At 39.0% G+C, this 16,594-nt stretch overlaps 1 protein-coding gene across 2 annotated transcripts; it reads left to right on the top strand.

Moving 5' to 3' along the window:
- The first annotated feature begins 2,603 nt into the window (after positions 1-2,603).
- On the top strand, positions 2,604-16,280 carry naa30 (N(alpha)-acetyltransferase 30, NatC catalytic subunit). 2 transcript variants are annotated; one of them, XM_002933726.5, is made up of 5 exons: positions 2,606-3,007; positions 3,119-3,677; positions 10,179-10,302; positions 11,108-11,163; positions 13,955-14,900. In XM_002933726.5, exons 2-5 carry the CDS (start codon positions 3,120-3,122, stop codon positions 14,090-14,092), a joined length of 876 nt encoding a protein of 291 aa, XP_002933772.2. In that variant the 5' UTR covers positions 2,606-3,007; position 3,119; the 3' UTR covers positions 14,093-14,900. The 2 variants fall into 2 exon arrangements, with proteins under 2 accessions (XP_004917281.2, XP_002933772.2); XM_004917224.3 differs by having other exon boundaries at positions 2,604-3,677; positions 13,955-16,280.
- The last annotated feature ends 314 nt before the right edge of the window (positions 16,281-16,594 follow it).

Raw genomic sequence — 16,594 nt, 5'->3', positions numbered from 1 at the left:
TATTGGAGCATGTATGGGTGCAGGCACTTTCAATGAATAGCACCAATGTGCACTGAATTTTGTCTCTATTTTTGGGTTTTGCACTTATGTAAATGAGTATTCAGTATGAAGATTCAGAGGAAAAGTAAAGTCCTTCCCCTGCTCAGCTTAAAATGTAACTGTGTTGATAACCTACAGACAAATATTGAAAAATAATAAATGCGGTTCAAATACTATATAAGTGCCCTAAAGGGTAGGATTTTAGAATTTTCATTTTGAAGAGGTTGAAGGGGAATACCTTGTGGGGAATTTTGGGATTGGATTCCAGAGAAAACACTGTTAATTAGTAATGCAGCTTTTTCAAATATTCCCCACAATAAAATATATCACAAGAAATGACTGATTTCTTAACTCTAGAGCAAGGGTCCCCAACCTTTCTTACTTGTAAGCCACAGTCAAATGTTAAAAAGAGCAACACAAGCATCATAAAAGTTCATGGAGGTGCTAAATAAGGGCTAAGATTGGCTATTGGGTAGCCTCTATGCACACTATCAGCTTATAGGAGGCTTTATTTGGTAGTAAATCTTGTTTTTATTCAACCAAAACTTGCCACCAAGTCAGAAATTTAAAAAAAACTACTTGGTTTGGGGGCACTGAGAGCAACATCCAATGGGTTAGTGAGCAACATGTTGCCCCCGAGTCACTGGTTGGGGATCACTGTTCTAGAGAGTCACAGTGCCAATATTGCGACAAAAGATCTAGCCGCATTTTTATGAATTCAAATGGAAGATTCTGGATAACCTAAATACTGTATGCTAAATGCTGTTGTACAACATCTACCATTGTGAGTAGCCACTTGGAATTTTTACTTATTGAACTATTTAAAGATACAGTATTACACTATTTATTATTTCCTCTTATAGTTATACAAATGAGTTAACACTGAAAAGACCCAGGGATATGATAATTGTTTGGTAACATCAACCAGATAGCAATTGTGTGGGTATCCACTACCTATTGAATACAATAGTATAATTTTAACACCTAGAGATTGTGTAGTGGTGGCAAGATTGTCAGCATGTTACCATTTACTACACCTAAAGAGAGGACCCTTACTTGTCTCAAGTGAATTAGAGACAATTACTTTGTCCCCTATTTCTGTGTTCCCACCCTGTGGAAGTAGGCTCAGCTTCCCCTATTGTTACACCACTGAGCGCATGTCTGTAATGGCTTTGGGTTTGAAGTGTACATTGGAGCAGCATATGTTCTGTGTTTAATTTTATCAACCATGATTGCTCTGGTGAAGCACATGAAGCTAAGTTTAACACAAGGGCTGGGCTGGGATTCAAATACGCCCTGACATTTCAAGTACACAGAGGCCCAAACAGGCCCCATCAGCCCAATAAATAGTGACTGTCTATGGCATCTTACAGCAGCCCCTCTGGCATTTGGCAGAACCCACAGATTGCTAATCCGGGCCTGCCTCACACCCACATTTGTGGCAATCTATAATCACCATTTGAGTGTAGTAGTTGAAGCAGTGACCCAGACGTGTTTATTATGGTAGATTTGCTGCCTGCAACAGAATCAAGAAACTTGCTTTAACACATCAATCCAAAACAGCACTTAGGGGCTGATTTACTAACCCACGAATCCGACCCGAATTGGAAAAGTTCCGACTTGAAAACGAACATTTTGTGACTTTTTCGTATGTTTTGCGATTTTTTCGGATTCTTTACGAATTTTTCGTTACCAATACGATTTTTGCGTAAAAACGCGAGTTTTTCGTATCCATTACGAAAGTTGCGTAAAAAGTTGCGCATTTTTCGTAGCGTTAAAACTTAAAAGGTGCAAAGTTTCGCGTAAGTTTTAACGCTACGAAAAAAGCGCAACTTTTTGCGCAAGTTTTAACGCTACGAAAAATCGCCAGATTTTACGCAACTTTCGTAATGGCTACGAAAAACTTGCGTTTTTACGCAAAAATCATATTAATAACGAAAAATTCGTAAAGAATCCGAAAAAATCGCAAAATACCGATCATTACGAAAAAAACGCAATCGGACTCATTTCGACCCGTTCGTGGGTAAGTAAATCAGCCCCTTAGTGTTCTTTCTAAAATGAATCATTTATTTATACAGCACCACCGTGTTACCTATTTATTAAACTGAGGGAGACAGTATGAAGATCATATTTCACTTGGCCAGGTCAGGTGTCAACCTCAGGGCTACTTCTATGGGAGCCACCCACATGCACCCCCAACCAGCCCTGCCTGTAAAACACTGGCTAAGCCCAGGGCAGTACATAAAATACAGCCAATGCCTAAATAGAGCACTCTTTAGTCACTCTCTCGGTTAGCAGTCAGTATAGTGCGTTGCAAACAGCAGCACATCCCTCACAGAACCAATACTTGAGGAACTGTGCTCACATTTTTTTCAACACACAATATCATAGTTTCTCTGACAAAGATGTATACAGTTCATGTGTCTGTGGGGTAGCTAGCACCTATTCACAACCCCACTACACTACCTACATGCTAACCCCATTCTAATCCATCCCATGTCATACAAGTATATCAAGCACTTCCCGGCACGCTGATAGGCGGTATCTGTGATGACGTTGTGCTAGTGCATGCTGGGCCTTGTAGTTTTGTTGGCAGTCTGTGCGGTGCCGGGGCTCACTCAGTGCGGAACCCATGGTAATCCCAGCATGTGTCACCTGGCCTCATACTGACAAGCACGTGTCATGGCGCTAAGCCAAGCCTGGCGCTACGCTACACGCTGCACAGCGCAATCAGGCGAATAAAATCACTCCTGCAATTACTGCATTGCGCAGCTGTCTTCCTCTCGCCCTCCGGCTGTAGTTGAACTGTTACCCCCTTAACCACTACGTTAAAGATTAACAACTGGAGGGCCGCATTCTAAACATCCCTGCCGGAAGTGTCGTAAAAGCTAGGCGGAAACGTTGACTGTCGTTTGCCGGCGGCTTCCCTTTACGGCCGCGGGTGAGCGGAGATCGGAAGACAGACTGGGTTAGTGAGAGTGGGGGTCCCGGCTGGGAAGGAGTGGGATGAGGGGCCGCCTATGCAAGGCTGTACGTGTCTAACGGCCGCTACTATCTCGGGTTGTCTCTCCCCCACCAGGATGGCTGATGCACCGTCAGGGCCGAGCGTGCTCTCCCAGTACCCCGGAGCCGGACTGCCTCTCGCTTGCGATCCCGGAGAAGAGCAAGAAGGGGACGGGGAGGAGGAGGAAGGTCGGCACGGCAGGGAAACACCAGAGGGATTCAAGGGCCACCATCACCACCAGCTGAACGGGCTCATTAGCCCCGACCTGCGGCACCTCAAGGCCGTGTCCTCCCTGAAGAACAAGCTCCTAGAGCAGGCCAGGAAGGACGCCGGCCTTGCCCAACACGACGAACGGACTGCCGCAATTGCTCCCAACGGACTGGAGCGGGTTCAGGGTGAGGAGGAGGAGGAGGAGGAGAGCCTTAGCGCCTGCCTGGCCGCCTGCACCCTGCGGGGAGGGGAAGCGCACAGCAATCATGTTAGCCAGGGGGATGACACGATACGATATGTGCGATACGAGTCCGAGTTACAAATGCCCGATATCATGAGACTGATCACCAGGGATCTGTCCGAACCTTACTCCATTTATACCTATAGATATTTTATTCACAACTGGCCGCAGCTTTGCTTTTTGGTAAGTGGGAGGGAGCTGGTCTCCATAGCAACCGGTATATAGCTACATGTATAGGGTCGTGTGTTTAGTCTGAACCTTTCCAGTTAATAACTCATTCTGTCAAATACTGTGCTCTGTGAGTTGAAGTTCTGCACTGGCCACCCAGGCGGTTTCTTATATCTAATCTATGCCTCAGCCATGGTGTCATTATTATACCTATGTGTGTTTGTACATGTATTTATATAATACAGACTACGCTGGGCTACCCCTGTGCCTGTAGTGATGTGATGCCACATTTGGTGTATAACTGGATCTGCTTCTTGCTCTCTCCAGGTTTCAACCTGTAATTGACAAGTTTTGGCAGTGGGTTACAGATCAGCTCTGAACAGACAGTCTGGGTATCCTGGCAGAAGCCAGATGGCCCACTATTAGCTGCCATAGATCAACACTTGCTACTGTGGCTGTTTGATTCTAAATGTTCTAGAAATGTCAGTGTGTCTGTTTTAAATTTCAGTCCATGCATGTTACAGATAACAGGATAGCGATTATTGTGTATCCATATCATAGCGTGCTGTTGCTCGTGTTTCATGCTTCAAGAGTCCCCTTCTATAGTTTGCGTGCGTTTTTGCAAGCAGCATGACAAAGGCCTTCCTTTAGTCGTTGGCCTTGCACCTTGTATGCTTTGTAGTCCCTTTGAGAAGCTGGCCTGGCTAACATTAACAGGGATGCACTAGTCCTCACTTTGGTGCTTGTGGTGATATTGGGCCAGTACATTTTCTGAGTGTGGGCCTATCTTAGCCAGCATTTTAGAACTTAATCACTTCCTTGAGGCAATTTTAGCTGGCCTTGGTGCATACTTAAAAAACAGGGATCACTGGAAAAGAGCAAGATTTCTGAGAAAAGCTATGTTATTATTTTATAAATGTAGCCTGTTTATCCTATGCCTTGTTAGGTGCTGCGCAGAGTGCAGCTACAAACCAAATTCTCTGTATAGAGTAAGGTTTCCACAGATATTTAATTTACAATAGGTTATGTCTGAGTTATTTGTTTTGTTTTTTTTAGCAGTAATGCAGTTTTAGCATTGTCTTGCTGAAAAATGCCAAGGTACTAGTCTATTGGGCCCCACACTGAAATCTTGTCTCTTGTTCAGGGACCCTTTGTGACTGCCCTGGGCAGTGTGCATGCACAATATAGCAGAATTTTGGTTTGCACTGCTCAAGGCAACCACAGTGGATACCTGTGGCTTCTCAATTCTCAGTGGGATGTTCAGAGTTTGTTATAAAACCTCATTTTTTAGTTAAGGCTCCATAACTAGAAGCAAGATTAACTGACTGTTGTAGAGTCAAAGACAGTGGTGGCATAATGCACAATGCCTGACGTTCTCACTGCGTTGACATACACATACAGTAACACACAGTGTGAAACATACAAACATATTCTGACACATACTCAATTGTCAGACTTAAGTCTAATTCACAATAACACATGCCCTCTTACTAAATGTGACACCCTTCTATGGTTAATTTCAATTGATCACATCACACTGTTTTCCCTTACCTATTGTCAGTTTCTTTAAGGGACACAGCTCAGCCAGGCTGCTAAATAGTAGGAATTTGGAGCACATAAGTGTTATGCCTATTTGTGTCTTCCAGAGGAAAACAGAGCAGACAAAATTACCCTGATGTTAGCAAATGGCAGGCTTAAGGTTGTCACACCCTCGGGCATATGGACCTCTGCCTGTAAAACTCCTATGAGAGCATTTTGGCCACTTGTTTTCACAAAGCAAAAAACATCATGTTGCCCTTATGTCAAAAGCCATTCTGATGCTGGAAAATTGGTCTGTGTAGAACTCCTGGATGATGGTTTGCATTAAATGTTGGTGGGGAAGCTGGGACATGAGAAGTGTGTTCATATGCATATTTACATTCCAGTTAAAGTGGTAAGTGATGTCTGTCTACTTAACCCATGAGTCCTAGCATAGATCCACTTAACCAGCCAAGCAGTGCTTCAGCAGTCCCCTAAGAAACCCTCTCTATAAGGGGTCCCCAGCCAGGTAAAAAACCAGTGAGCAACATTTAAATATAAAAAAAAAAAAAAAAAGAAAGCTGGAGAGCAACACAAGCATGATTTGCATGACATTCATAGGGGAACATGCCTTCAAGTCAGAAATTCAAAAATAAGAACCTGCTTTGTTGCCACTTTGTCAACATCAAGTGCGTTTGTGAGCAACGTGTGGCTCACAAGCCACTGGTTGGGGATTGTTGCTCTATATAATAAGCCTCTCCTTACCTCTAAACCTTGCAGGCTGACACTCAGGGAAGGGAGCTGTTTATTTTTTCAGATTGTGCTCTGCCATACCAAAAGTAGAATGTAATTTTACTTTCAGTTTCAGTTTGCCCTATTTGTTAAACTTATGTTAAAAAGGAATATACTGCTCCTTTAATTTTAAACCAAAGTTTTAGCTATAAACAAAATCTAGATTGTATATGATTATGAGTTCCTTAGGCCTTGGTGCATCTCTATTTGCAAAGTTGTCATTCAGTAAAGTCACTTTTGCCATCCTGCCCCTGCCCTTCCGATCCACAGTACCCCTTTGTTACAGAGGCAGGCAAGTGCTTTGAGTCATACTTGATATTCCTTGCCATCTTATTGCTTCTGGGTAGTCATCAGTGTGACACAGCATCTAATGTTAGCTTTTTTTTAGCAGAGCCTCACACACTGATAATCTCACGTTATTATCATAGTCACAGCCCAGGCCAGACCAACATTAAATTACAGCACTGAAGTTATAAATGGATCTACAAGTGTTATTAAATTCTTTGTTTTATATGCACTTTTATTCTTTTTACAAAATGTCATTGTTGGAGAAATGTAAAAGCAAATCATTCTGTTATAATAATCTTGATGTTGACTCCATTTCAGGATGAAAAAATTGCAAGCCAACACTTTATAAATATGTGTTAATAATCATGCTTATCCCAATGAACCAATATATTCCATAGCTCTGTACAATAAATGGGCGCATTCAGTTGAACATAACTTTTAGATTGTAAGCTCTTTTGGGCAGGGTCCTATTTTTAGTTTTTTTTAACGTGGTTTTTTTTTTTTTTTTTTTTTTGGTATGTAATTCAATAGCATACAGAGCAGTTTTGTAGTTTTGTGCAATGGTGGCCAAGCCCTTGAAATCAAGGAGCTTGATGGAAATATCAGTTTAATTTTTAAAGCGGAGAGATTAGCAGCATTTTGTCCCTTCTTTCAAGAGGCTTCAAAGCACTCAGATGTCAGAACACTCAATATTATGCTGAGTTTAGCTCCATAAAGAGAAGCATCAGTATTTTGTCCCCAAATACATAAACTTTAAGCCCTTCTGTGAAGTATATATGTCTTTGCATCATTCACAGCATTTCATCAGCCACTAACTTATGTTTATCCTAATACATCATCCTAATGATCAACTTCTACTTCTCACTGAAAAGATCAAGCTTTGCTTTACTTTTCCCCACCAGTGTATTAGCCTTTGCATCACCCATTCCCTCACTTATAACTTCCCCAATCATTATGCCGGGCTCTGCCTCGCTCATCCCAGCAAAGTACATCAGCCTCTGCATCACTGTTCCTCACCGGGTACATCAGCCTCTGCATCACTGTTCCTCAGTTTGCCGAATGCTGAACCAAATTCTGGATTTGGTGCATCCCTATTAAAAATCCAATCCGGAACACCCCAACAACCTGCGTTCCCTCAAGGTGTGTATTTCTGGGAAAAATCCACTCATTTGGAGACTTCACCAAGCTTAACATAGACTGTAAATCATCTTTCCAAGCTGTTATGTCAGCCTCTATGACACCTATGCAACCTATGGCTGCAGCCCATGCATCATTTTTTCTGCCCAATACATCAACCTCTGTATTTCTGTAAAAACAAATTATTCCACATACTTGGCTTTAACAGATACATGAAAGTGGTATGTTTTTATAATAGAAAAACAGGAGTTTTACTTGATATTCACAGCAGTACAATAAAGTAACATAGAACAAACAGTCAACAACAATACCTACATACCACCCAGCAACTAGAAAGAAAGCTTTTAGAAAGTGCATACTCTTGGGCAAATGAGAACTGCCCCAGTCATTAGTCAAAAAGCTGAAATGTTGGGCTAATTTCCATTTGCTTTCTGATAGCTTTCTTTCTAATTGTTATATATATGAGTTTGTTCTATGCACTGTACATTGTACTGCTGCGAATAACAAGTAAAGTTGCTGATTTGATTACAAAAAACATACCACTTTTGTCTTTCTGTTTCATTGAGTGTTTGGATTTGGGATGGTGATGTATACTCCTGCACCTTATCTGTCTGTTTTTTTGTTGTGGCAGATATGAGCTTCTACTTAGATGCCTTTAAGTGATACTGACACTAAAAACTAGACTTCGAAATATTAATGTACATTAAAAGTTAGACCATGTTGATCATTTTTTGTTAATAGGGCTACTTTTGTAAGTAATTGTTATTTAAAGTTGCCAACCTGACTGTCCCTTCTCAGCCTGTCAGTTATAGCTTCTAATGCTAATGCATTACTACTGCACAAATATGGCAGCCTCCTCATAAAGGAACAATTTAAAAGCACAATGTAAAAATATCGGGCAAATACTGTTACAGCCAAATTATAAATCGAATGCAAAGACAATGTTGTGATAGACAATGATGATAAACAATCAGATCTGTTTATGTAAGGGCCATTTTGAACTGTTATCCTCAGACTGAATTTACTTTTGCTTCTGAAATAAAGAGGACCTAAAGGGAAAAAAATAATTGTGCTAAATTTGCAACTATAGAATATAACTTCAATATACATTATATTACAATATTTTCTGTAATTTTTTTTTAATATAAATGAGCTTCTGCTTGCTGGTCAGGGACTGGGGTATGCCACTCTAAAGAGCAAAGCAGCAGCCATAGGTAACTAACTAGGCATGATTGTCAATTCAGTCCTCTGAGTCCATCATTCCCCTGCAGCAACAGTCACTAGACAGGAGTGCCTTTGGCTTTGTGGCCATAAATAAAGCAAATATAATACTGCCCTGCAATGCCTGTGTCCTTTGCCCTCACTAACATCACACTGGAGTTATTGCCACTTATGCAACGTAATCCATTTGTATTTACTTTTTTCTAGCTTCATTTCTTATTTGTGGAAATCAGTAGCGGAGCTGATTTTAATGAATAGCATCTGCATGACGTTACCTATTGCCCTCTTTATTTGCCTTTTTGCCAAAATGACCTTCCATAATTATTCTATTCCAACTGCCTTTGGGTAATTTGGTCTTAAATGAGACACTTGGAATTATAGAGCATTAGAGGCATTAACTAGATATGGAAAAGTGAAATGAAAAACCGATATTTTAGTATAAAAATAAATTTCCAAATGAAGCACTTAGCCTTTACTTGCGGTAATCGCTAAATATGCATTACCTGTCTAGACAAGTTAAGAGCCACTTAGAAAGTACTCAGACCTTTTTGGAGCCATGTTATGTGTCTATTAATATCCTTAAAATGGTAGATTGAAAGGAAAACTTTCTCAAGTATTATGTAAGAATATGTGGAACACTAGTTATTATTCCACCACCCAGCGGGCTATTCTCCAAAATGCCTGGGTGACCAACTCTGAACTCCAGAAAATTACCATATGGAGTATTTTAATACAGATCCATTCTCCTTCTGTACTTTTATACAAAATCATTGAGCTGCTTCTGATTGGAGAGGCGTCCTGGGTTTTTATTTAACCCCTGGGCCACTGTCCCAGATATGATCAAGGATACCTATATTCACAGAACCATGGCTTTAAAAAACTGCAGTTGCTCTAATGCTCAGAAAGTTTATAATGGTTACTTTAGCTCTGTATGTGGCTTTGCAACTGCTGTGTAACTAGCACGGGTATGGGATCAATTATTCAGAGTACTTTGGTTTTCAGGCATGGGGTCTATTGTTAATTTGGATCACAAACATTCCTTAAGGGTTAAGAAAAAAAAATATTTAAAAAAAAAAATAGAATTGTTTTTCCAACCGCCATTATGGAACAACTGTATTTTAGAGAATCCTGCATAATAGGTCCCATACGTGTTCTGGTGCATAGCAGATTAATATAGTACTAGTTTAAACTAAAGTGTTCACAATAACTGTCCCTGGGAACCAGGAAGTGGTTAGAATGACCGCCTGAGAGATGATTAGTAGAAGGCCTGAGATGATATGTAATGTAAGTAGTAAGATGCAATAACCTCCCAATAAATCTGCCTTCTGTTCACAAGGACACCTGCATTATAATTTAGGGTTCAAGGAAACTTGCTTGTTGGGTAGACTGTTTTTACTGTTGTAGCTTAATGTCCCTTCATTGCATTCCGCACAAAAATTCTGTTACTGCATTTTACTCACTGTTTATTTTGTGCACTACCTAGATTACTCTCAGAACACTGTATTTATTCTGTTCCCTGTGAAATGTCAATGAAGCCCTTAGAATGTATTTCTTTTTCAGGCCATGGTAGGCGAAGAGTGCGTAGGTGCCATCGTCTGCAAGTTGGATATGCACAAAAAGATGTTCCGAAGAGGTTATATAGCCATGTTAGCAGTGGATTCCAAATACAGAAGAAAGGGCATTGGTATGGATGTTTTTTCTAAAATATATTATTCTCTGCTGACGATTAGTTGAACAAAGCATTTGGTAATTCAGACTGTAGAATTTTCTTACTTTTCAAAATTGTGATTCCCATTTCAGTTCAGTGAATTGCACATAAACCACAGTTTGAGGAACAGATTTTTTTGTGTATTGGTTTCTGAATGAAGATTTGGGCAATTTACATAGTTGTATCCATAGTCACAAGAGTATATCAAAAATTGTTGCAAATCTATTTTACTAGTGTTGCCTTTAAATATGAAGGAGAGTTGTATAGTAGTACCCCTTCTCCGTTTTTCATGTTTATGTAAGATAAGGCTATAGATATATATGTATGCACAAAGAATGGCACACCGCTACATATCCTACCTTGGGTGCCCGGTAAATGGTTCAAATACTACAAAAAAGTCCAGCACCATAAGACTTCATGGGAAAAAACATATATTTTAAACAGCTATTCATGCTGTTTCACATGAATTCTTGGTGGTGCTGGCCTTTAAAGTAACCCTGATTGAAAAATATATGGATTTTAGAAATCACAGAGGAGTACCATGACCATGTAAATCACTAGGCTTAAGGACAAGTGTTTTAAGGTCATAGAACTCCAAGGTGACTTCTAATATCCTCATCTTTTACATTGGTTATGATACACAAGTATCAGTGAGTTGTGATAGAAATGACATCAGTAAACACCAGTTATAACTGATAACATCACCATGCATCAACGTTTATGAGAATAAAATGTATTGCTTATTTAAAGTTTTAAGCACATTTTCTAATTTCCATTTTAGGCACAAATTTGGTTAAGAAAGCTATTTATGCCATGGTTGAAGGGGATTGTGATGAGGTAAGAGAATATTCTAACCCTTTATCCTTTCTGATTTTCACCATGTTTATTTAATTCATCCAGTTTGCTTTTCAGCTCTTCTCCACCCATTCTTATCTCAGTGGTATACTTTCACACTTTATTCTAATGTCGTTGCTGTGGTGTAAGGGCAATGGCACACGGGATGTTTTTTTCACATGCAGGAAATCTGTGCTACCAAGGGTGACAAAACATCACTGGTGTCCTTCCTACCCCAAGTTTCCTTGTGAGGCAGTTTTAGAAAGCAGCACCACCAATTCACATTACTGTCGATTGGAAGGAAGCTAGGGACACTTTGTCGCCCGCAGTTGCACAGATATTCCCAACCATGTCTTCCCAAACACTACCTGCAGGGGCAAAGAACTTTATTAGCAGCTCTCAAGACCTCCCTACTCTTGGACATAAGCAGCGCAGCTCCAGTTAATCTGTTAAGTAGCCATGTGCCTGCTTGGTACTACATAACTGTTCCTATCACAAAATTGTCAGCACATATGAACATTATAGATCATTCCCTAAATAGAAAAATATGTTATGCTGGAGTTGGTGTGTTAGTCATTTAGCTGGTCACACTGGCAGAACTTGTTTTTTTAGAGACTTTAGTCAAGGCATGTAAGTCACTAAGACTAGTTATGTTCAGTGCAAATAATGCTTTGCCCAACTGCTTTTAACTTGAGATTGCATGCAGTGTATTTTGAAGTTTAGCAGCTCTCTGGTTGCTAGGGTCCTTCACAGAATAGTAGATTTTGGCAGCTGGAGTCGGTAACCTTCAGTACTCCTTAAAGGAACAGTAACACCAAAAAATAAAAGTGTATAAAAGTAACTAAAATATAATGTGCTGCTGCCCTGCACTGGTAAAAGTTGTGTGTTTACTTCAGAAAGTCTACTATAATTTATATAAATAAGCTGCTATGTAGCCATGGAGGCAGCCATTCAAAGGAGAAAAGGCACAGGCACATAGCAGATAAAACACCATTGTATTCTACAGAACTTATCTGTTATCTGCTATGTAACCTGTGCCTTTTTTCCAGCTTGAATGGCTGCCCCCGTGGCTACACAGCAGCTTATTATATAAATTATAGTAGTGTTACTGTAGCAAATACACCAGTTTTACCAGTGCAGGGCAACAGTGCATTATATTTTTATTACTTTAAAGCTTTCATTTTTTGGTGTTACTGTTCCTTTAAATGTAATTCTGCTCATCGCTGAGCCTGAGGTCCACTTTGTAGGTTTAGATCCCTAGGGAAGAAGGAAGGCACTTTATACATTTTTCAGCTGAGCAGGTCACAAGTAAGGTCAGTCAATCAGTTGTGCAGCACTGGGATTATACAGCCTTTGTGTCTATATAGATAGCAGGTGCTTCCCTTGTTTGATTATACTAGCAGTCCTGTTTATTAAAGGACAATTCAACCCCAAAAATAATTTTGGCCTAATAAAAGAAACCACAATTTTAAGCAACTTACATTCATTGCAAATTTGCAATGGTTTTTGAGTTATTTGTGTATATATACGGTAATTGTCTGTCATTTTCTATTTCCTGCCCTGGGGGCTCTGACTTTTGAAACAATGTAACAAACACCAGCAGACTGACAGCCCTGCCTTGCTGGAGGAGACATGACCGTTGCAACATTGTATAAAAAGTAACAACCAGGAGTTCAGCAAATGCTGCTTTCTATAGCAATTACATTTACATATAACTTTTAAAGCACTGAAAATGTTTAATAAATTCATCTTTGGAAAGTTTTATTAGGCAAAAAATTATTTTTGGGGTTGACATGCCCTTTAAAGGGAAAATCACTGGACTACAGTGTTTTGATTTAATTATTTCTTTAGTTAGATCTTTCTTGCTTGTGAATAAGAATCAGAGGGTACAAAATGCATAATGTGAAATCTGTGTATTTTTTTAATATGATTTGAATAAACCTAGGTTTTATGGTCAGTTTTTCGGTGTAATCTTGTGCCGTTTTAGTTACTGTAACCTCACTTTCCAATCAGAAAGTTTATTGGTCTCCAGCCCAGTAACCTCAGTTAATGGGATGAATAAATGTGTGCAATGCCTCAGGTACCAAGTAGGCACCAAGTAAGTAGCACTTCCAAATAAAAAAGACAAGCTAAACTTAAAGGGAATCTGTCAGAGCTGCAGGATGACCTTAAAGTGATACTGACACGAAAAAACATCTTTTTAAAATATGAATCTACATAAAAAGTTGCCTATAGGTCATGTTGATTATTTTTTGCTGATAGGTTTGCTTTTGTAAGTAATTGTTACTTGAAATCCCAAAACCTGACTGTTTTGCCAACCTGACTGTCCCTTCTCAGCCTGACAGTTACAGCTTCTAATGCTAACGGCCCCCTGCTGGACAAATATGGCCGCCTCCTCATAGAGGAACATGGGGGATCAGATAGGGAATGTAAAAGCTTGGACAAATACTTTTATGGTAAAATTATAAATAGCATGCAAAGGCAATGTTATGACAATGTTATAAAAAAAAAAAAAATTTCTGGTGTCAGTATCACTTTAAAAGGAGAGAAGCTGTTTCTAGAATTACACTTTGTTTGGTTTTAGTTCTTTCCTAAAGATTGTATTTAATCTTTAAATGAGAATACAGATTAGTGTAATCTATGGTGCATTTGCTGTTCACCTGCAATTTATACACTGTCAATAAAATCTGATTTCTATCATTTGTATGTTATAAGGTAATCTTTACAATGCCTTGCTGCAGCTTACATAAATACATATCTATGCATTTGCTAATTAATGTTCATTTTTGTGCAGGTTGTATTGGAAACAGAAATTACAAACAAGTCGGCCTTGAAACTTTATGAGAACCTTGGCTTTGTGCGAGATAAGCGCCTGTTCAGATACTATTTAAATGGAGTAGATGCACTGCGTCTTAAACTGTGGCTGCGTTAAGGAAGGAACGTCTCATCGAGGAAGTAATCCCCGATCGATGCTTGTCCGGAAATCCCATTCATGCAGCTCTTTTGTCAGTATCCCGTTGAGTGTCGCACATATATGTTGCACTAAGGCATGGCGCAGTTGTCCTGAGCTCAGATTATTTCTAACATCAAGAAGGCCTTTTGGTACCGGCAGGATGTGCCAGTCTCTAGCCAAGACATATTCATTAATTTGCAAATCTACTGACTGTGTTGAAGAATGATCATGGAACCTATATGCGAACTGTAATTTTTGGTTCCGGGGGGGAAAAAAATACATTACTAACATTTCATACTGAACTTGCCATAGTTTTCTGAGGAAGACAAAAATAAACAAAAAGAAGCTTTTGATTTTAGCTTTTATTTTTCACTATTGAATTTTCCATTCTTAAATATTGGTACCTCAGTAAATAGTGAATGACAATAAAATCCAATGTATTGTGGGGTGGGGGTGTGCATTACAAAAAGTAATTCAATTGCGTCTGCCAATGCTTGTATAAATATATTTGTCTTCCCCACTATATACATGCATGCTTTCCTTTCCCCTCCTCTCTTTTTTGTTGTCTTTGCAAAGGAAATCCATTTTGGTTTTATTTAAATCCTGACAGTAAATTATTTCAGATTTTTTTTTTTTATCATTTGGACACCTTTTTGGATACAGTGGGTGGTGATCTATGGCAGCCCTCACTTTATTTCTTGAGAACTGTAAGCTATTTAGAGAATAAAATGAATGATCATCTAGCTGCTATAAGAGAAACAATACTATAACTTAAATCTATGCTGGTTTTGGATGCACTTTTCTTTAGGAGCTAGGGATTTTAAAGAAAAAAAAATATGTAAATTGGTATGATTTTATTTAAGACAGATAATGTTAGAAGCTCTAAAACTACCACCCTGTTTTTTTTGTTTTTTTTTTTTGTTTTTGTATTTTATATAGCTAAAGATAGCAATGTAATTAATTGTTCCACAGTTTATGGTCATGAAACTAATCTTTAAAGTATACTGCAGTGATGGGCGTATCGAGACCCTCAGGGAAGGTATTGATCTGCAGCTCCCAGTGGCATTGTGGGAGTTGTAGTACAGCAGCAGCATTTGATTGGGGGGGGGGGAGCAGGTTGCCCTTTACATGCTGCAGCTACATTTTTTGTTCCATGCTGTGGCTAAAATGTTTCACTCTTTTGGGCGTTGCAGCACAGAGTTGTACGTTTTGGAAATAGCCTCAGAATCCTTAGTGCCCCTATAATTCTTCACAGATTAACCAATTTTTCCCCTAAAAAAAAGTTTGTCATTTTTCTCCAGCCACTCCCTTTGTTTTGGTGGCAACATTTGTTAAATTTGATTCTATATGCAGTTTCTAGTACTTCAGAATTTATTTTGATTTTTCTGATTCTATAAGCAGTTTCTAGTACTTCAGAATTTATATTGCCTTACTGCTGTATTGTAAGATTGGGTGTTTTTGTTAAATGCGTTTTTTAAATGTGAAATATCATATTTCCCAATATAGGCTTTGTAAAAAAAAAAAAAAAAGTGTGTCTGGGATTTTTTTTTTTTTTTTTTCATTTTGGGTTTTTCTTTTTAATCTGATTGAAGGCCACTTATCAAAACTGTGTAAATTTGCTCTCCTTATAACGGTAGATGTGTATTAATGGGGTTTTATTTGTTTCAAAAGAAAGCTCCATAATCATTCTCCAGGTATATCCATACAAATATAAAGCACACTTGCTAACTTGGCTTCACCTATTCCGCTCATCACAGTTTTGCTACAGTGCTTCGTATTCAATTTTTTAAAGTAAGATGTCCAGGGTATTATGTTTTTTCTTTTTTCCCATTACTTTCGAAGGGTTAACTTTTGTTTTCTGCTTGTTGTGTGTCAGGCCTTGGTTGATCTGTCTCCAACTGAGTTTGTACTGTATGTTAGTGTCCTAAATAAATCATGAGAACATTTATTTCATATCTTTTTCTGATAGAGTACAATCACTTTAGGTTTTATCCTAACTATGGGCACATTTTGGAAAAGGCAGTGTCCTAAAGGAATTTTGAAGACTTGTGGAAAATAAATGTGTTGGAATGTGCTGGAGTGGCAAAATGAAATTGCTCTCTTGTTTATCATTGGTATAGCACATCATTTTGGACTGATAATTGATTAAATGTTGATGTGTTCTCTTCATCTGCCTTAATCCTTTCAGTGCTGAAAGAGTCCTCAGTATCATGCATTTGTCAGTGTCACAGCACCAAACTCTGCAGCATTTTCTTGCTATGGAGGTCTGCAGAGTGTTGCATTAGCAGCACCTTGCACACCTTATTTAAAGCTGTAGATAAAGGTTTAAGTGGGGTTGTTAAATGTGTGAAATAAACTGGTTCTGTTCTTTGTTTTATTGTTAAGATAATTTGTTTTTTTTTTTTTCCTCCACCTTTATATACTCGTCCCTTAATAAGCATCTGCATTGAGCTGCAGCCTGCCATACAGCTAAAGATGTAG

This window comes from Xenopus tropicalis, chromosome 8, assembly GCF_000004195.4.
Source record: "Xenopus tropicalis strain Nigerian chromosome 8, UCB_Xtro_10.0, whole genome shotgun sequence".
Lineage (NCBI taxonomy): Eukaryota > Metazoa > Chordata > Amphibia > Anura > Pipidae > Xenopus > Xenopus tropicalis.
This window is presented reverse-complemented; position numbering and strand designations above follow the sequence as displayed.

Bases quoted from the DNA above. Each gene is read 5' to 3' on its own strand.
- naa30 (XM_004917224.3), top strand. From the start codon at position 3,060: ATGCAAGGCTGTACGTGTCTAACGGCCGCTACTATCTCGGGTTGTCTC. The intron at 3,678-10,178 runs GTAAGTGGGAGG...TTTCTTTTTCAG, and splicing joins GGCCGCAGCTTTGCTTTTTG to GCCATGGTAGGCGAAGAGTG. The intron at 11,164-13,954 runs GTAAGAGAATAT...ATTTTTGTGCAG, and splicing joins TTGAAGGGGATTGTGATGAG to GTTGTATTGGAAACAGAAAT.